At 39.9% G+C, this 22,178-nt stretch overlaps 1 protein-coding gene across 1 annotated transcript in view; it reads left to right on the plus strand.

Annotated features, from left to right (window-relative positions):
• Nucleotides 1-582: 582 nt before the first annotated feature.
• Nucleotides 583-22,178, plus strand: part of LOC140105212 (posterior protein-like) — a 42,879-nt gene continuing 21,283 nt past the window's right edge. The window contains exons 1-2 of the mRNA XM_072129167.1: nt 583-1,896; nt 4,678-4,807. Of these exons, the coding sequence (XP_071985268.1) occupies nt 583-1,896; nt 4,678-4,807 (1,444 nt within the window). The remainder of the gene's footprint in view (nt 1,897-4,677; nt 4,808-22,178) is intronic.

A 22,178-nucleotide genomic window follows, 5' to 3' on the forward strand; every position in this document is an offset into this window, starting at 1 on the left:
AAGTACCACGCTGGTTCGTGAATACAGAAGACACCTGAGACGCTGACCTGACATTCTGAGGGATACTACATCAGTGAGAGGACGCTCTTAATTGGTGAGTATGAATGTTTCTATTTGGGATTGATACATGTATTGTGTTTTGTTAAGTGCACTGTGTTTATATGTTAAGTGTCTGCTAGTGTCAGTCTAGTGAGTTAAGGCCTGTTTTTGTTGAATTGTTTGCCGGCAAGTTAGGGTTAATTACCCTGGTGTTTGAAGTGCTCATAGGATCTAAAGGATAAAACCCGACATTTCTGAGAACATAGTGAGATTGGGAATAAACCCTGAGTCTTGTGGTATTGTTCAAAAGGGAATCAATCGTGGCCTGGATCGTGAATCTTGTTTGTGGATCACTTGTATGAGTTACGGTCAATCACGTTTTAGTCACGATACTCTAACTGATTGTTGTCTTTAGAGTGTGACGTAGGGAGGATTGAAAGAAATCCGAATCCCTGTTAAGTGAATATTATTCACTGGTCTGTGTTTTTTGTTTGTTTCTGTTGGAAATTTGCTGTTGTCCTATACTGGTATTTTAGAAGAAACATGGAAGTTGTGAGAAAGTTTTTTAAGAAATGTACCTCTGCCTGTTATGTGACAAGTGCAGACGATGATACCTCATATCAGTTTAATGACCTTACAAAACAAAGTAATGAAAAAGGCAGCAACAGAAGGTCAGGAGTAAAAGTAAAGTTAGTATCTAAGTTTGTGTCTAAACTCATGAAAAGGAAAAATATTAAAAATCAGGAAAAACTGCAATGTCAGTCAGAGAAGGTTCAGATAAGAGAGGAGCAAAGAGAAATTCAACCAAGTGTTAATGTGGTTATTGCTAATGTGGTAAAGGAAAAATGTGAATATCTTAGAGATCAGGGAGATGTTGTCCAGCAGAATTGTGATCTGGGAGATAAGCTGGAAGAGTATGATACAAGTTGTAGACTTAAAGAGCAGCATGTTGTGTCTATAGTAGAAGAAAGGCATAGAGACTATGAGTATGATGCTGTAATTAAAGATCAGTTACATGATGCCAATTTACAATTGTTGCAAAAAGAACAGTGTACTGTGAATGTGAGTTTGGCAGTAAAAGAGAATCACAGAGAGAGCTATTGTGGTGATGAGGCCTGCAGGTCTGATGACCAGGAGAACACAGAGCGGAAATGGGGGGTGGAGCAGCCACCTCCTAAGCGAATATCCTCTCTATTTACTCCTGTATCAGAGGAGAATAGGCGAAGGACAGCTATTTTGAATTTGAATAGTGGAGACCTATTACAATCAGGAACTATGTCTATACCAATTAAAACAAATCTATGTCAGGTAACATCTATTAGTCCTTCCAATAAACTAGAGTCTGTTGTTCCACAATATAGTCTGAATAACAGAGATGAGCGTGCTCTACTGTGGGAATGGCTCCAGTCTCAATCTGGTAGTAAATTACAACCCCCTAGGGAAACTCCTACAGGGCTACCTGCTGAGATGAATTTGGCAAATGATGATGACAGAGTTAAGGAAATGCATAGAGGTAGTAAAGCTCCAGACAATACAAAGTTAAAAAGGGAGGATGATCTAATAAATGTTTGTAGTAGTTATTTAACTTTGTATACTGCTATCTACAAGTGTCTTGACATGTCTCAAGGAGAAAGCAATTTTGCAAATTTCATGACTGACAAATTCACTTTTGTGGATTGTCCAACAAAGGTTTCTTTAAGGAATGCAAGTTCCTATCAAACCTTTGTAAATAGTTTGGAGGACTGGAGTCAGCAGACCAGTCAGTATATTAAAATTCAAGAGAAGTTATTTAAATGTGCAAACACGGGTCACACTATAAAAGGCTGTAAGAAGAGGGGAGAAGAAGAGTCTCCTCATGTAAGCCTCCCAGAGGAGGTTATCTGTTGTTATTAATCTTTTGCTAGTTTTGTCTTTCAGGGAGGAACGGAAAGAAATTAAGGAAGATCATCATCATCATCATCTCATAACTAACTTTATTTTCCCTTAAAGGCATTTACTAGGTGGTGGTAGAGGAGCTTACTAAATTTTTACATTTTTAAGAAGTAATATACAGTCAGTTGGTCTAAATTAAATTTTCTCTAAACACCTGAATGTTTAGCTGGGTACAATATATTACCATCTGAATAAAGGAATTGTTTCAATTGTGAGGCAAATATCAAGGTCGGGATCTATGCATATTTTTTTATTTGTGTACTATCACACCTATTTGTGAAGGGCTGTTAACAGGACACAGTCTGATCTGTGAATGTTGCATATTTCTGAAGTTTTTGGTGTACTTGTCTCACTGGTAATTTGGTTTTATTATTATTATTTGTTTTTCAATTCATGTTCCATCATACCAACAAAGTAACAACAAGGTGTTGAAAATGAAAGCAGCATTCAGTTTGAAATTGTTTGTGTTATGTATTTTTACTTCTATTAATTAGGAATGAGTTTGAAATTTTATTTTTTGTTAGTTTCTTTTGTTATTGTAAAAACTCTATTCAGTTTAAATTTTTATTCCTATAATTTTATTGTTTGGGTCAGTGATAATGTTGCCTCAATCATAAATATTATTGTCATAATGTACATAATAGCATACTTTGAGATTGATGTTCTTTGCTGAAGGCAGTAATGTAATGATTGTGGAATTTTTTTTAAGCTGACTACCCAACAAGTTTAGGATATACTCTGAATCATGTAAATACCCTCTATTTTTGACTGATTCAAATGAATCCAGGAGTTCACCGAAAATATTGTAGTTTCCATACAAGGAGCAATCGGGGACAAGGGGGACATTTAACACAATGTTGGGTGGTGAAGGAACAGGGATGGGTTGCACCTATGAAGCTGACATTAGTATTTTAAGAACTAAATGACAATCATAGCACCAAACAGTAAGGAAAGTTTTGACACACAAAGGGAGGTCATTGAGGCATTATTTTAATATAGGGTCACATCAATACAGACGTTAGTATTGCAGCAGATTTTATATAACATTTGAGGTGAGTTTTTGAACGTATTGGCAGGCATGAATAATTTCTAAAGAAAAAGTTACAATGAAAAGAAAATATGCCACTATCCTCACACACTATGATTAGAAAGGGCTTAGGCAAGTTATCCATTTATTAGGGGGGAACGCTAACCATTAGTGGTGAGAGTATATTTTGGGCACTTCAGTGCAGTCAATGGCATAGTGAATTATTTGTGTTATCCCATAATTATTGTACTAGTGATAAGCGCTGTCATTTATAGGTTGTGTGACACATTGCTTGTATAATATAATTTGTGTGCTGTCCATGCAATTAGAAGTACAATCAAATGTTAAGATTGCCTCATGTTAAAGAAAGGTAATGACTCCTATGCAGTAAATATATGATGATTATAACCGGGACGGACATAACTGGAAAGATTATTTGATATCTGAAAGAAAGTTGAAATCTGATAAATGAATATATAGAGTCTTTTGTTACTGTTTTTAGATGATTATAGTTTGGGTTAACTAGACTATGTACGTTGTGTGTTCTTTAAAATTATCTGTAATGTGATAATGTTCATTCAGATATTTGTAATTGTAATTTGCATAATTGTAATGTTAATGGCTTCCTCAATGCCCTATAGGCATGTTACGTATTGTAGTGTTGATGAATGAATGCAGGTGAATGGTGACTCCCCTCACTTATAGGTGACCACTAGGTTGAAGAGGACAACATATATGGACTTTAATAATATGATATGTGTCATTCAGACACAAATGGGGGTATGTTAGATTATGAATATTAAAGTCAAAACTGAGATTGATATAATATGGACACTGACATAGCTTGCGAGCAGATGGACATTGCCTGAAGCCTTGGAGTGGTGTCATAAAAGACTTGGTGATTGATCATGTGTCACCTATGTGCTCTTTATCAAGGAATATCCTGTACAGTCTCCACAGGAAGGGTTTATCCATTACCTTGGGGCATAGATCAAAGGTATCAATTTCCTGGTGGTCAGGAGAGCTGTGTTGTTGCAGGCCTATTTCTATTGGCTCAGGAGGGTAATAAGCAAACATCTGTTGTTGAAAGGTGACATAAGGACACTTTCCCATGGGAAGCCCTATTGTGTCAGCTGGGCAATAAATATCATCCCTGGGAGGTCACCCAAGCCATTTGGGACAAAGGCCTGAGGAAAAGATACCAATTCCAAGTACGAGAGCGCCATCCTGAGGAAGGAGTAAAAGACAATACCAAGGAGGCCAATATCCTATTACCGGAAGCTGATTGGCGACAAGTCATCATGAAGGCCGGAAGATATCCGAGTAGGGGTGGAGTCATGGGCGTCTGTGGGTGTGATTGTGATAGCAGTTGAGCTATATATGTATGACCAAATCTTGAATATAGTTAGTTAATAGTTAATAGTTAGTAGATAGTATATAGTATATAGTCTTGTAGATAGTCTTAAGTTTGTATGTATTTTAATCCCAGAATAGGACATTGAGGAGGCATTTTATCTTGTATTATTATCTTTTTTTATACTTTGTCATCTATTATACCTTTTAAGTAAACCAGCCTTTTTCCAAGTTTGGACTCTGCATCTTTTCAAGGAACAACCCCTAGTTAGAGCAGGTAGAAAGGAATAACCCACAATTTTACAGACATATTTACTTTATTGTAGCGAAAGGACAAATACTGGTTAAAAAATTATCCTGCACCAGAGGGGACACAAGCCTTCATCAAGGGCTGCAAACCAGCCGAAACGCGCGTCAAGGCAGTTGTAATTCCAGGCAACGATCAGTTTGACATGGGTAAGCTATTTTTTTCACCTCTGATCACTATTCTCTGATGTATTACCGTTTGTCAATGCTTCCCATTAGTACTACATATGTGGATATGGCCAATGGTGTCCTTACCTACATTTATATGTTGTAAACACATTTACATTAACCTGATCTGTTGTTTGGCATGCAACATTGTCTTGTGTCCCTGCTGGGGCAGGATCATTTTTTAACCAGTATTTGTCATTTCACTACAATAAAGTAAATATATATTTTGTCACTACCTGTTTTGTGTAACTTTGTGCAACTTTGTGTGATTTTTTTCTTCCATCTTTTGAAAGGATGAACAATAGGTTTCATCTATAATCACCAACAAGCCATATGGGATGAACATAGGGATGAACACAAATCACAGTATTCTAATACGGTATAACATATACATTATCATTCTTTTCCCTATTTTGGTCTGTTCAACTTCGTTGAGGACAAGCTATTTCTCACTAGATATTGGAAATCCGCAGATACTCCACAATTTGAATAAGTCCTATCTCTAGTGCACCAAACTTGCATATACGAACGTATGTGGAAGCTCAAAAAACCCATTTTTAAATCTTATGAAAGAGACTGGTGTAGATGGTTTGAGATGCACCTGAACAGATTTTGGCCACTGTGAACAGGATTGTAGATTTGCCCTGCTCCACCCCCCTTCACTAGTACTCATGGTGTCCCCGACTCCACCTAAGGCCAACTATAGCATATGTTAAAATACAACTTTATGTATCCAGGTTGGATGCCTCACCCATGTTATTTGTATTGTTCTATACAAAGTTACCTTGGTTCTTTGCCAGCATGACTGACCCTAACCTTACTCTACCCCCAACTCATAGTATGCTACTCATAGTATACCTACCTCCATTATGATTGATGTTCATGAACATTGCCTTGTTCCAACTATCTGCCTCATTGTACTTTTATATGGAACTTATATTCTCTAAAGTGTGCATATATATCATAACTCAATGCTTGTGTACCTCTATAGTAGCTAAACCCACATACCCACAACATTGATGATAATTTGTGTCATGCACTGGTATTTTATCCTTTGTGTATATTTTTATAGAATTGAAAACTTCAATAAAAACTTTATTGAAAGTAAAAATGTATTTTAATGGGTCCACTTTTACTGTTTAATGTTTATCGGACTAGAACTTGTAAGGTTGGGTCTGTTCTTAACTTTGTGGGTTAAGGTTCAAAATAACAGACTGAAATTTCAGTCAGAAGTTTGGGTCTGGGCTCAGTTCAATCATCTCATCAGTATCACCCAAGATGCTGGAACTGATTGTAGGTGTTATCTCTATAAATGCAGGAGGCAAAGGTTCCATGAGAATTTAAAGCGTAACTGTAAAGTGATAGTGATTTTACCAAATTATTTTATGTGATTCCCCCTTTGAAAGCAAATAGAACTGTGTCTACTTTGTGCTGCTCACCCTTTTCTTTCCAAAGTTATTGCATTTTCTGTTATAAAATTGTTTGACAAAAATCTTTCTTACTAGAGGTGAAGTGGGCGGAGACTAATATCTGTCTAAGTACTCAAGCTGGGGCCAATTAGCTTGCTCACAGATCCCATGATGCCTTCTGTTCCCTCTCAAAGTAATTTAGAATAAAATCAATTTAGTTTCCCACAAGTAAATCCACTGAACACTGAATAGTGCACATAGAGGATGTTTATGGTACCTAGCCTGTCAGCTTCCATGACATGGAGAAGCAGTTAACCTGTAATACCAGGTAAAACCAGTTACAGGAAGCCTATAGTCTGTGCTATGTGATCACTAAGGGTTAACATCTTATCTGCACAGAGCTAATAGTTCCCAGTACAAGGTGGGAGAGGGGAACAGCATGAGGTGCAGAGAGATAGACATCGTTCTGTAGAATCACAGATTGGGATGAAGGGACTGATAGGGAACAGGGGAGATCTTCTACCTAACTATTCTCTTCTGGAGACATCTGCATTTACACATTCAGCTCTGCTTCATACACAGATAGAGCTTTGTCACATGACCTTCTCCCTTTTGAGCAGGGAGCAGCAACTACTCCCCTTCCATTAAACCGTCTGATAAACATTAGATAAACAAATCTATGGACTCCAGGGTTTCTCAGCAGAGGGAATGAAAGCAGCTATTGCAGCTCTGAGGTAATCCAAGGGGGGATAGCAAAGAAACTACTGAATATAGATTACACAATGTTTTACATCCCAATAGCTACTGATGTGTGAAAATAAACCATTACAATTACTCTTTAAATCAACTGCTGTGGCAGGCTGTGATGCTGTGCTTCTCCATTTTGGGGACATCCACCCCAAAGTATCACACTTTCTTGGGTCTACCCATTACTAGTGATTAACTAGCTCAAGGACGGATTATGGCAGTGTAGCTGGAGCCTTGCAGTACTCATTTGCATATAAATAAAACTGAATATCTGAAGGAGTGTAGCTCCTTTTAGCTTTATGAAACATAAAGTGTAAAGTGTGTATTAAGCTCTCAATAATAGAATTAAAAGATAGGGGGTGCAAATCCTGCTGATAGATTTACTTTAAAATGTAAAATAGTTTTAGAACAGCTGTAGAGAGCATTTGTCAATTCAAACAATACTTATATTTGATCTGTTATTGTCTTGTCAATCTGATGAATGAATGTGATATACACTCACCGGCCACTTTATTAGGTACGCCATGCTAGTAACGGGTTGGACCCCCTTTTGCCTTCAGAACTGCCTCAATTGTTTGTGGCATAGATTCAACAAGGTGCTGGAAAAATTCCTCAGAGATTTTGGTCCATATTGGCATGATGGCATCACACAGTTGCCGCAGATTTGTCGGCTGCACATCCATGATGCGAATCTCCCGTTCCACCACATCCCAAAGATGCTCTATTGGATTGAGATCTGGTGACTGTGGAGGCCATTTGAGTACAGTGAACTCATTGTCATGTTCAAGAAACCAGTCTGAGATGATTCCAGCTTTATGACATGGCGCATTATCCTGCTGAAAGTAGCCATCAGATGTTGGGTACATTGTGGTCATAAAGGGATGGACATGGTCAGCAACAATACTCAGGTAGGTTGTGGCGTTGCAACGATGCTCAATTGGTACCAAGGGGCCCAAAGAGTGCCAAGAAAATATTCCCCACACCATGACACCACCACCACCAGCCTGAACCGTTGATACAAGGCAGGATGGATCCATGCTTTCATGTTGTTGACGCCAAATTCTGACCCTACCATCCGAATGTCGCAGCAGAAATCAAGGCTCATCAGACCAGGCAACGTTTTTCCAATCTTCTACTGTCCAATTTCGATGAGCTTGTGCAAATTGTAGCCTCAGTTTCCTGTTCTTAGCTGAAAGGAGTGGCACCCGGTGTGGTCTTCTGCTGCTGTAGCCCATCTGCCTCAAAGTTCGACGTACTGTGCGTTCAGAGATGCTCTTCTGCCTACCTTGGTTGTAACGGGTGGCGATTTGAATCACTGTGGCCTTTCTATCAGCTCGAACCAGTCTGCTCATTCTCCTCTGGCAGCAACAAGGCATTTCCGCCCACAGAACTGCCGCTCACTGGATGTTTTTTCTTTTTCGGACCATTCTCTGTAAACCCTAGAGATGGTTTTGCGTGAAAATCCCAGTAGATCAGCAGTTTCTGAAATACTCAGACCAGCCCTTCTGGCACCAACAACCATGCCACGTTCAAAGGCACTCAAGTCACCTTTCTTTCCCATACTGATGCTCGGTTTGAACTGCAGGAGATTGTCTTGACCATGTCTACATGCCTAAATGCACTGAGTTGCCGCCATGTGATTGGCTGATTAGAAATTAAGTGTTAACGAGCAGTTGGACAGGTGTACCTAATAAAGTGGCCAGTGAGTGTAGATGGGATAGACTAATTCTGTTATTTCGTTGCTCTGCTGACATTTGTAAAGTCTATTTTTATGTGAACAACCTGCATTGTAAGACGGATTTTAAGACATGTGGTCATTGCTGTATCTTCCCATGTTCTATTTATCGTATATCCTGCTTTGTTCAGGGTTGAAACCCCTCCCCCTGCTAAGCCCCCACCTCACTACTGAACATGCAGTCAGATTTAGTATAAAGATTCAAGGTTCTATCACATATATAGCCTTGCCTTGGCTGGAACAGAAGAAATCTTTGTCCAGCATAAAGTGCTGATTTTGTGCTGGGCCTGTCATGGGACAGAAAATGGCTCCCCAGAAAATGCAACTCATTTAATCCCATCATTACAATAGAAAAGTTAAATTAATTCTTCACTACACAACATCATTCCCTTAAATTTGTGTTGCAAAGAATTCATATTTTCCTACACCTACAGTATAGAATGCTTCTGGCAAATTTGTTCATGGATGTATGTTACATCTTTTCAATTTTAAAAAATGTAATAAAAATGTATATTTTAATCTTGCCACTTTACACTCTTGCTCCCCCCAACATTTAAGTTAATAAGGTATATCTCTCAGTCCTACTTCTTAAATCACCTTCTAATTCTCCTGAAGTAAGTAGGTGCTTCTTGGTTGTGACATCAGCTAAGCTGAGCCCATAAAGCTGAGCTCTCCTCTGATATACAAACACTAGCAGTTCAGCCAATGTGGACATAATCTCATGCTAAATTGTCTCCTCAGCATTAATACTGTATAACATAGACAAGACCCTTGCCTGATAGATAATAATTAAATACCAGTTTTACAACCTCACATCCATACTAACCTTCAATAGTGACCTATACACATAGATTATATTACAAACTCATACATATACAGCTTGTGGCCTAGATGCAGCCGGGGGCCAGAGTGGCTGGCTAGTGTGGCCTTGGGAATGCTGTCATCACGGTGCTTGGTATGGGGACTGGAGGATGGGCCTACAGTCTGGCAGGTCTCCAGCAGGTGATGCAATGGTTTCTCCCTGGCACACCCCCTGAGGTTTCTGTAGGATGAATCCCTGGGAGATGGATAGGAAGCCCATTGTGGTAAGCAGCCTGAATCCAGGAATTAGATGGAGGCAACGTTGTACAAATCAGTTCTTTATTCAACAGCAGGCAACGGCTTAACCATAAAAGTAGATTTCAGAAAGCTGGTGAGCTGGTGGGAGATAGCTGGTCTGCAGGAAGGTTACACGCAGCCAGGTGGCAGCTTCAAGGTGGGCAGATAAAGATGGAGCTGGGTCTATGTGGTGGATCTCGGCTTTGAGCTTAAGTCTCCTGAATTGGGTACTAGGTAATGGCCTGAGGCACCTGTGGTTCCTGGTATTAGGACACTGACTTTGGCAGCACTGACATATGCTGTTCACTTCTTTGCTTGCTCCTCAGACAGACAATGAGGTCTGGTTCTCTCAGGAGACCATGACTTAAGACCTAAGACCATGTGCCCACCAGGGGTTTATATACTTCCTTGGACAGGTGTTAACACTTCTCCACTCAGCTTTCAGCTTGCTTTAAAATAACATCATTAGACAATAGAATTAGGTATAGTTGACTCTTGCCTCACCAGGTAGTGGCTACAGCTGCAATTACAAAGTTATCCAGTACTTATAGACATGGATTTGGCGCTATTTGCAACTACCACCTTGCCTATGCGTTGGCAGGGTTGTTGCACACTGTTACATATACAGACTACTATACACAATACCTGTTAAGATGTGTGTGTCAGCAAGGGTGTTCAGCACTGTCCCATGACAGTGGGGGGTAGCACAAAGAGGTAACTAACACACACAGAAGTAAATAGTCTTCAGCCTATGTATCAGACTGCTGTGCTGATCCTACCCCCTTCTCTTCTCTTGACTGACCCCACTATAGCCTTGTCAAAGCCTAAAGTAAAGGGGTTTAAATGCAGCGAAGGCGTATGGAAGACTATAGATTCTTTACTAAACTGAGCAGCAGCAGAGAGGAAAATGCAGACATGAAGGACCTGACATTGAAGTAAATATTGGGCAAATATTGAAATGAGCAGAGTACATAACCCCACCCAGTAACACTTTGTTGGCCCTTCAGTTTGTTGCCTGCACCTCCTGTTTCATTCTAAGAGAGAAGTACAGTGTCCAACTTAGTGGTAGCCTGAATGCTGGGTCTGCCATGAACCAAAGAGAAGTCACCATGTGTTGTTTTCCTTCTGGAATGGGTTGTAAGGTGTCGACTCTAATGGGTCTGCAGTAAACAGTTTGGGCTGCTTTTTCCAATCTCTTTCCCGCCAGAAGAAGGATTTCAACAAGGGAAAGGCATGGAATAGCTATCCCTTTCTTTCTGTAAAGGATGATAACATGGCCAAAGGCTTGGGAGTTCATAGTTTCTAAAGAGGTAAACAAGTTTCCACACAGAACCTTTCAGGCTGTCTACTTGAAGTTTGTTTTTGTCCTTCAAATAGACGGCTATAGCTGTGGAATATTACTAGCTAGATATGTCTCTCAACATTCATTAACCCTTTCTGCTCCAGGACACTAGAGAGGGGTTACATCAGGATGAACAGTAGTGTAATGACTGACCCTGGAAGAGAAATGGCCTGCATCTATCAGATGGCAAATCACATACAATACGCTTGTATATGTACAAAGACACAAATACAGTTGATATGATAACAGGATCCACTGTAAGGTATCTGCAATAAAGCTTTATTATTAATACTTCTTCCTTAACAACTCAAATTTTTTAAAACTCAATTGTCACAGGGATCTAATTTTTTTTTTTTGCTGGGATTACTTTTTCCTATTTTTAGCTGTCTTTGCCTGATGTCAATAATTCTTTCTATTTTTGCATTTACTTACTAAATATATCTGTTTTGACTTATATACAAATTCAACAAACCTACATAACCTATCTTGTATGCAGTGGTGCAACAAGACACCAGTGGGCACAATGCAAACTTGAGATTGTGGCCCCCTATATCACTATGTGTGTGTGTTCAGACTTTACGGACTCACTGGAGTAATCCAGCTGAAAGGGACGCCATCACACAGCTTCCGATTACTTGGACGCTCGGTCCTAACCAGCATCTGATCGGAAGGGACCCTGAGATGATATGGACACTAACAACCCTTATAGAGAGACTTTCTGGTGAAACCGCCCATATTTTCCACTGGTTTGCAAGCTGGATGTGCCTATTATACCACTTGCATCTATCATCTCCATCTAGGCACGGCGTTGTTGCGGTCTATTGTACCCCTGATGAGCCTGCAGTGTTCAGGCGAAGCACGTCATGTTGGGTCGTGACCACATTTGTAACTCATCACCGATGCACATAACTCTTAACTATGGTGTTAGGATACATGTTTCTGATCTATATAACACAGAAGCAATCCATACATGTAGATGACATGAATATATGAATTTATTTACCTCTCCTCCTCCTTTTCAAGTGTAGGGTCTGAAGGCTGAGCAGATGGCTAGGTTCCAGATGGGATGGCAGCTGGTTAGAGCTGGTGGCTACTTTTCATGATTTTCTTGCACATGGTCCTATTGATGGTCAATACCTGTAGTTCCCAAGCTGAGGAAGCACAACCTTGGAGACATATTGATCAATCCTGCATTGAGACAGGTATGTGACCGACCATATTGATTGGTATCCTGAGCAGGACATAAATTAAACTAACAGTGACCTATACTGTACACGCATTTCTTTGAGTTATCCCTCTCCGGATGGCTGCTCCTTTGGGGACTATAATTTTAAAACAAAACTGTATATATATTTTTTATTTTTGCTATTGATAAATTAAAAGTAATGTTTTAATACGGTCATTCACCTATTTTGTACTTGTTTACTGGACTTACCTAGGTGAAGTGGGTAGGAGGTCCACACCATCGTCCTTTCTGTAAATTTTTTCACACCCTTATACTCATACACCTTATAATGTCCAGCAGCATTATTGAGAACCTGGGGCACATTAACTTCACATCAGTCACTCGAGTTCACAGAAATTGCAGAAATTGCAGCATGCGGCGATTCATTAAGATTGTGTGCCTAAAATCGTGAAAGTGTTGCTTCCCTGCTCAGGTCCGACATAGTTCACCATCTTATTTGTGGTGCACCTTTAACAAAGGGTGCAACACAATTTGAATGTTAAATACCACGCTCAGTACAAATAAGTCGGACAGTCTGATGACACGTCCCCTAATTTGTGTTGCATGGAAACTAGCGTAGCTGCACCACAAAAGGTTCATATTCGCAACAAATGCAGCGCACACACTACTTAGATACCTGTGCAAGCTGTTTAAGCCATGAAGATTAGGAACAGTTCTACTAAGGTGTGTCGCAAAGCGGCACAAAGCACTTAGAAAATGTGCCCCACTGTCTTGCAACCCCCATCATTAATAAGATGACCAGCTCCACTCTATGAAAGGTCCAGCAGCCGCCAAGACTAAATGAAATGTCCAGCAGCAGCCTCCCTTTAATGAAATGAGCCATCGTATAAAAAATAAAACTCAGTCTCCCATGCTCTGGCGGCTTCTACCAGTGGCAGAGACAATTCTGTGTACTCTTCTGGTGTACACTGTATAAAGTCACAAAGTGTGTGCAGGCAAAGAGCACACAGATATGTCTCTGCCATGTTCTCTAGTAATCAATAGTAATCTCACATGCATACAATTATCTTCCCATGTTATGGACATACAGTTTTTAGGCCCAATGATCCTTATGATGCTGACTGCAAGTATATGATTAAATTGAATAACAATGTCCTGCTGTTCAGTAAGTCTTTGGGAAAGTGCAAACACAATTGCTTAGCTGTAGACACTGTAATTGTCACATGCTGCACTTTGGTGAAGAGAATTGAGCACAAGTACATTCATCTTTCTCTATGGTTTCTGAACGGTATCTGTAAAGAACACAGAGACAGAGTATAAATCTCATTAAAATTGTACAATGATACAACAAAGCAGAATAGTAAAGTAGAAAATTATTAAAAAATACAAATTTTATTAAAAATGAACAAGAAAACGTCTTATTCAGCTAAAAAATCTTTCATCATGCAAATATGTGTTGAAGTGCCAATAACAACATAAAGCAGAAAAGGGCCTTTATCTGAGTGTAGGCTAGTATCCACACTATTTAAAAGCTCATTACATGACTACTTAAGCAGTAATTAATATGCTTTGTCAGACAAGTTTCCCATTTTGTATCCAGATTAACAGCAGTGTTTTTCTGGAATGCATCTAATGAGATCCTTATTTGGGTTTGTAATTAACATGTAACCTTTAAAATATAAATTGAATTTTACCCTCACTTGTTAGTAGACTACTAATAAAATTAATCATTCTATACCTTAACAACAAGCTCAAATCAGTTTATTATACTGCATAAATGATCCATCCTCTGAATCATATTTGTCCAACTTGTTAAAGGTTTTGTAATTGTCATTAAGTTGATGTGTATATTACTGATTTATTTAATTTTGACCTCTTAGTATTGCAGCCCTATTGAGGGCTCTTTCACATTGGCTTTGTTTTTCACGTCCATGGTTTAGTGATTCCCACAGATGGCTCTAAAATCCATTGTTTTAATGGGTTTTTCCACTGATCCGCTGTCCATGGAAAAAAATTATGAAACATGTCCTTTTTTTTTCACTGATGGGGATCACAGAATCGGTCCACAAAATAAACTGATGAAACGTCTGGGTTTTTTTCACTGATGAGACTGAAAAAAGGTGTGATGTTTAAAAAGCAATGTTAAACATTCATGTGTTTTTGTGCGGACACAGAGACAAAACAAAATGCATCACAGAGACAAAACATAATGGATGCGCAATTGAGGCTGCACATCAACGTCAATGTGAACGTTTTTATTTTATAATATTAAAAAATTCCCAAGTAATATTCATACAGTGTGTAATTCACATACTAATTTATCTTTACTTTTTTCCCTCTTCTTCATCACCACCCCTTAATATCATCGATACTTCCAGTGTAACACTGGAACAGCATAAAAATGTATAAACACACTGACATATAAGTTAGATTCTCCATTCTCCAGTCATTTCACCCACCCTCTCTCTTATCTCCTCCACTCCCAGCCAACTCTTCCACACACTATCCAACCATTTCTGCTTACAACTAGTCCTGCATCCAATATACTCCTTTGTCAACATTGTTTCATCTCTATCTCCCACATTGTCATGGGGGATCTTTCCATAATCTGCCACTTAAGACTCAATTTTCATGCAGAAAAACAATGCCATATTATTTGCAGTCTTAACTCCCTCATCAAATTCTAGGATACATAATTTAGCATTGCACAGGCTCCAAGACTTAAATACTACTTTTAAATAATCACTATTTCTTTCCAATACCTGAATAATTTGTGGCATCTCCAGAACAAGTGGATCAAATCTTCCTTCTCTGATTTACATTTGAGGCAAAGATCTGTGCCTTTAAAGGGCACCTGTCATCAGGTCCTGTCACTACTACCTGTTGGAGCAGCTCACAAGGATCCCATCCCAGCCTTTATCTAGTTATTTCATACATTAATCATTGTAAAATCATCTATTCTTTATTATGTAAATGAGGCTGGTCACATGGTCAGAGGCAGTGATGTCACCCCTGTTACCCCTCCCCTCTCCTCCCCCTGCTCATGTCTGTGTGTAATGTATAGTAAAGCATGGCTAGTGTGAGTGCTGCATCTGCTGACATGCTGCATCCTCCTAATATACAGGTGAGAGACACAGACATCAGCTACACATGAATCTGACATGTTCTGCTGTAACATGGCTGCCTGGAGCTGCTGTATCTCTCCTAAACACACACACATGCACACACAGGCTGCAGGGGGCGTGGTCACCAGCACCAGGAAGCACATCATTATACAGCCTCACATCATTATACAGGCTGTCAGTCATGCACTGGGGGTGTGGCTGTGCCTCCCACTCATGAATAGAGTGGACAGCTTGAATATGCTAATGCTTCATTGGACATTTCACAGGTCATTTGCATACAGCTTTAGGACCTCATTGCTTAGGTTTACAGGCATGTAGAGGGACAATGAAGGGATAGAGGCAATGCTCTCTAATGGCAGTTTATGAAAATATATTTAGTTTAGGGGGGTTATTTTGCATGACGGGTTCTCTTTAATCCCATTTTATACAATCTTGCTGGTGTGAAATACAATCTATGCAATATAAAAAAAATGTGTTATTGTGTTACTATACCTGACCACACATCTGCTCATATTTTTACTTACCACCAACCTATTCATATTTCCTTTTATTCCAATATTTGTTTCCCATTTTTCCATACTTTTCTTATCACCTTCTTCCCTCTTTACTAACAGTTTTACCAATCTATTCATAATACCATTCTTTTTTTAAAATGTTTACATCTTTTTCAAACAATGGGTAACTTACTACAGTGAAATCTAGCTTATTCAAGTGCCCAACAGCATTTTCTACCTTTTAATACCTAAAATAGTCTTTTACATCCATCCCTAATTCATCCCTCAATTCCTCAATTTTTTAAAACTGATCTGGCAAATTCTGTGCAGCACTGTGTAATCTGTGTGAGCTATATACATTTAGGAATTATTATTATTATTATTATTATAGTGGGTTTAGCTTGAAAGATGGGGAAGCTTTTTTCTCTTTAACCTCTAAATCCATTACCAGCGGTGCATGGTGGTGGGAAAACTTGCAAGATCATAATGGAATCAAATACTTATTTCCACCATTTTATTTGGAACATTACCTTATGTGTTTCTTGACATAACTAAATAGCTTTTTTCCTTTATTTTTGCATCTCCATAAATATACCCATTCTCAGTTCTGTCCCGACCCTGTTAAGTGTTGAGGGTCTCCTCCTTATCTCTGATTTCCCCTAAGTTATATGCAATCTATGCAAATCGTCACAAAACTCCTTATTAAAATGCCTACCCATATTTTAGGACAGTTCTTATATTCCATTATAATTTTGTGTACTCTACTCTACTCAATGTTGTTGAAAAAGGTGGTTATGCATTAACTATTATGTATAGATTATCAACTCTAGTACAATATACCTTCTCTGGCTATGTATAACCTTCACTTTCAATATTTTAAATGTAACTAGCACCAAACAAGTTGAAAAACCCACTCACTGGGAAATATGCAATACTTATACTGTGTGTCTACTGCTGTAGAACATATAAAAATTTTCGATAAAATGAAGAAATATGCACTACTACATTATGTTAAACCAATCTTAATTCATTGTAAATTATTGAGTATAAAAAGTTAAAAATAATTTAAAATACATGGTGTTGACCCTAAACACTTGTGCTATATGTCTGTGTGACAACACACTGTAAGCAATATAATTATGTTATATATGTAAGCAATATAACTTCTGTTGCCACCAGTGTTAACCTACAATAATAGTAAGTATGCCAGTACTATAAAAACTGACATCAACAAAGATAAACACAGAATGGTACAATTGCCTGACAAGGCCAGGATGCTAACGGAATAAAACTAAACTGGATAAAGCTGAAGAAGATTTGTAAATTTCACCTCATAATTTACATGCCAAATATCAGTTTACTCATACCCCTTGAATACTATGTGTAATGTGCATGGACCGCAGTGGAAACAGCCCATGTGGTGGACCCCAATGTAAACTCCAAGGATCCAGGTCTGATGGAGGTGCGCATGCGTCGATGTGGCAAGGGACACCATGCTAGAGGCGTCTCCATAGAGACACTGTTCAGTAAGCCCATCCCCTTCTGGGAGCATATTACAGAATCATGCGTCCATCGTACCAGGGTCCAAAATGCTGATATATGAATCCCCCACGGGGAAGCCGATCCAAGCGTAGTAAGGTATCCTGATGTACTCAGTTTATATAGCCAGGATGAAAACCTAAGAGGTTAGCCGCCCATTAGGGAGGTGTCATGCGAGATGCATCTCGACTACATGGGTGGAGTAACATTTCAGTCGGCAGAGTGTGAGGTGTGTATCAAGTGGGCAATAAAGATAAATAGGCAGAGCATTCTTTTAAAAGAAAGCTGCAAAGGTCAGTTGGTCATTGAGTCCTTTGGGCGAGATGGTATCTAATTTATAAATCCATCTCGCCTCCCTCTGAAGGATCATCTTATCCCAGATTCCCCACATTCTGGATAGGAGACCGTGTCTATCCCCATGACGCGCAATACACCTGCATTACCTTTGTGATGCATCCAGCCGTGGTTAGGTATAGGTTTGTCCCTTTTGTGCGTTATGTCGCCCAGATGTTCTCCGATTCTTCTACGTAACTCCTAAAGGTCTTCCCTATGTATTCGAGACCATATTTGCAGGTGTTTTTGTAGATGACTCCCGTGCTTTTGCAATTTATGTAGTCTCTGATGTTGTATTGCTCCCCTGTGTTGTTGCTTATAAATGTTTTAAATGTCTGGATGTGTGGACACGCTATACACCCACCACATCTATAGCTTCCAACTGTTCACCTCTCCAGCCATGTGCCCTTAGGTTTAGGGGCTACATAATGATTGTTCACGAGACAATCGTTGATGAATCAAGTTTTACGAAAGGTTATTGAGGGGGTTGTACCGACCAGATTTTTCAGATCTTCATCTATCATCAGGACAGGCCAATATTTTTCCAGAATTTTTTGAGCCTCCCTGGACCCATTATCGAAAGTAGCTATGACCCTCAGTTTACTGTCTACTTCATTCATTTTTGGTGAACTGTGTAACAAATCATCTCGGTTCCTATTCAAGCTGCTCTGGTAAGCCTATCTAAGAATCCTATCTGGGTAGCTTGCAGTCGAAATTCCTGCTCTGAGCTACAGTTCTAACGTACCCACAGGTACTGGCTTTTAGGGATACCCGTAAGCAGCGGGAGTGGGTGATGACTATCCCACTTCAGCAACAAATTCATTGCTGTAGGTTTACGATAAATGGACGAATGTAATAGACTATTCTCTGACTTCATGATCAATACGTCCAGAAAGGGTAAACTTTTATTCCGACGTGAACCACAGTCCCAACTGGTTGTGATTAAGTGATTTCGCAAACCTGTCGAAATCATCTGGTCCACCCCTCCAGAAAATGAATATGTTGTCGATATAACAAAAAAACTATTCAACAAATTCAATACCTTCCGGAGGATCATTCCCGAAAACACCAGCCCAGGAGCAAATTAGCATATGAGGAAGCACTCAGGCTCCCCATCACTGTGCCCCTGAGCTGGTGGTAAATCTGTCCATTGATCTTTAATCTTGTTCCTTTTTTTCAAAGATCATCACTTTGTCTTGGTACACTACTCGTAACCTTGCCGGAGTATTGTATTCAGGGTCAGTGTAGTTTCCACTTAACTTCACTAAACTTGGCCCTCAACTTATTTGTAGCTTATGAAAAGTCTGGATGTGCCATGATATATGCCATGCCATACCATCATATGCAATGATATATCACTTCCCCGAGATTCGCGTCAGAAAAGGAATAAAACATGTGTGCAATGAGCACTCATTTCTTGAGGACCTGTGGCTGCTGTATACAGGGGAAGCTCGATGACCTGTGGTGATGTCATCTCTATACAGACTCCCGTGGAACAGACTGCTCTGCTCACAGTGAGTAGAAACTACAACTTGAAGCAGCAGGGGGGACACCAAAACTGGGGGCAGGAAGGGGGCACTAGACCTGGGGGCAGGAAGGTGGGCACTAGAACTGGGGGCAGGAAGGGGGGGCCCTAGATCAGGAAGGGGGGCACTAGACCTGGGGGCAGGAAGGGGGTCACTAGACCTGGGGGCAGGAGGGGAAGCACTACACCTGGGGGCAGGAAGGGGGGCACTAGAACTGGGGGCAGGAAGAGGGGCACTAGAACTGAGGGCAGGAAGGGGGTCACTAGAACTGAGGGCAGGAAGGGGGGCACTAGAACTGAGGGCAGGAAGGGGGGCACTAGAACTGGGGGGCAGGAAGGGGGGCACTAGAACTGGGGGCAGGAAGAGGGGCACTAGAACTGGGGGCAGAAAGGGGGGCACTAGAACTGGGGGCAGAAAGGGGGGCACTAGAACTGGGCACAGCAGGGGGGGCCAAAACTGGGGCATGAGGAGGGGGCACTAGAACTTGGGACAGGAAGAGGGGCACTAGAACTGGGGGCAGGAGAGGGGGCAAAACTGGGGGCAGCAGGAGGGGGAACTAGAACTGGGCACAGCAGGGGGGGCCAAAACTGGGGCATGAGGAGGGGGCACTAGAACTTGGGACAGGAAGAGGGGCACTAGAACTGGGGGCAGGAGAGGGCGACAAAACTGGGGTCAGCAGGAGGGGGAACTAGAACTGGGCACAGCAGGGGGAACTAGAACTGGGGGCAGGAAAGGTGGACAAAACTGGGGACAGGAGGGGGGATGAAAACTGGGGGAAGGAGGGGGAACTAGAAATGGGGGCAGGAGGGGGGGTAACTAGATCTGGTGGCATCAGGGGGAATAGAACTGGAGGCAGGACGGGGGGACTAGAACTTGGGGGCAGTATTATAGTAGTTATATTCCTGTACATAGGGGCAGTATTATAGTAGTTATATTATTGTACATAGGGGGCAGTATTATAGTAGTTATATTATTGTACATAGGGGGCAGTATTATAGTAGTTATATTCTTGTACATAGTGGGCAGTATTATAGTCGTTATATACTTGTACATGGTTTGGGGTCACCGCAACATGAGGAACTGTATTGCGGGGTCATAGCATTAGAAAGGTTGACAACCACTGCTTTACAGCATCCTGATCTGGCTCATGACTGTACGTATTGCCCATATCTTCCCAATTTTTTAGCACTCTTCACAATCAAATTTATGACCCTCTTAACAGATTAATGAAATAATCAGAAAGTTTTTATATTGTCATTTGGTTATTCACCTCAATTCTAGGTTGATGCTCCTGCAAATGTCCTCCAATGGTTAATTTGGCAAAGAAATAGTATGCAAACACAGTCCTAAGTCATATAATAGTTTGCAGTCTTTATTCACTGCTTGAAGTCTCTCCACCAGCTAATTTGGCTGACTAGAGGTTAACATACAAAAGCAATACTGGATTACACCACAATTTACCACACAAGGCTTGGATGAGGATATTTAAGGTTTCTTCACAAAATTATTCCAAAAACCATGTAGTTAATAAGCAGACACGGTTTATATTTGGGTAATCTATGAAAGGTGATAATCTATTTATATGATAGTGATGCATATTAACTATCTAACTGCCATATGGTTCAGTTCTGAGCTGGTACATTAACCATTTGCTTTCTGAAGCAATATGTGGAGAGGCTCCAACTAGTTTTTGCCGTAAAAGCAGTATAAATCAGGACTGTGTCTGCACATCAACTTTTTATCTGCTAGAATTAACCTGTGAAGCCCTTAATAAGCTCTTGCCACTTTTGTATTGCTGGATGATTCATGTGTATGTTAACCCTCTATCTGCTGAACCATATCCAGAATGAATTTAATTATCTCCTTCCATAAGGAAGGAGATGTGAAGTCATGGGTCAGATCATTAATGGCTTGTTTGCTGAATTAACTTGTGAATTGACTGTAACTAATCCAAGCTACATAAATTGAACCTATCTTGCGTCATGTATTGCAGAATGATCTAGGCCTGCTTCTGAATACTAAATTTTAGTCGGCTAAATTATCACGTGAAGAATCTTCAATTCATTTCTGCTATAAGGTATGGGAGTTTATTAACTGGGAAATAAATTGTCCTTTCTAATGTCAGTTTTGAATTTTTGATTTGTGCCAAGAAGCTGGAATCTAATTCTAAATGCAATACAATTAAAACAAAAAGGGCAATTGTATGATTTTCTGATGGGCTTTGTATTTGCAGCTTTCATTGTGTGCATTCCAAATGACATGTCTCCTTTATTGTTTGGGTCAAAATAATCAGGTAGATTCTAAATTTAAATAGTTAAATGTCATGTTTTAAAAAAATCTACATCTTTTGAGAATAATAATACTTCTGCGTAAGCAGCTGTGTAATTTTTTGCAGGGTAAGCTGACGTTTCAGTTGATTAAATTTCTGGAACTATATGATCTTTTTATCTTTTTTATGTTTTTTTTAACCCCTTAGTGACGCGGCATAAAAAGGCTCTAGTGACCGGGCATTTTTAGTGACTACGCCGGTTTAAGGGCCATAACTTATTTTTTGCAGTGTTTTTTGGGACCCTTGGAGCTATTTAGAAAGGTAATAAAAGTTCAAACTTTTTTTTTTATTTTTATTCGGGGTTAAAGGTGGAAAAAAGGCTTTTTTTTGTCATTTATAGTACTTTATTAAAATTTTCAAATTCAAATGAATTCCTTATTTTGTTTCAATATATAATATGTATAGTCTCTGGCAAATGAGGCGACAATGACGATGCTTTTTGAAGTGAAGTGAAGGTGCCTCTGACACCCGGAAACCGGGTCCTGCTCCC

This window comes from Engystomops pustulosus, chromosome 10, assembly GCF_040894005.1.
Source record: "Engystomops pustulosus chromosome 10, aEngPut4.maternal, whole genome shotgun sequence".
In the NCBI taxonomy this organism is placed as follows: domain Eukaryota; kingdom Metazoa; phylum Chordata; class Amphibia; order Anura; family Leptodactylidae; genus Engystomops; species Engystomops pustulosus.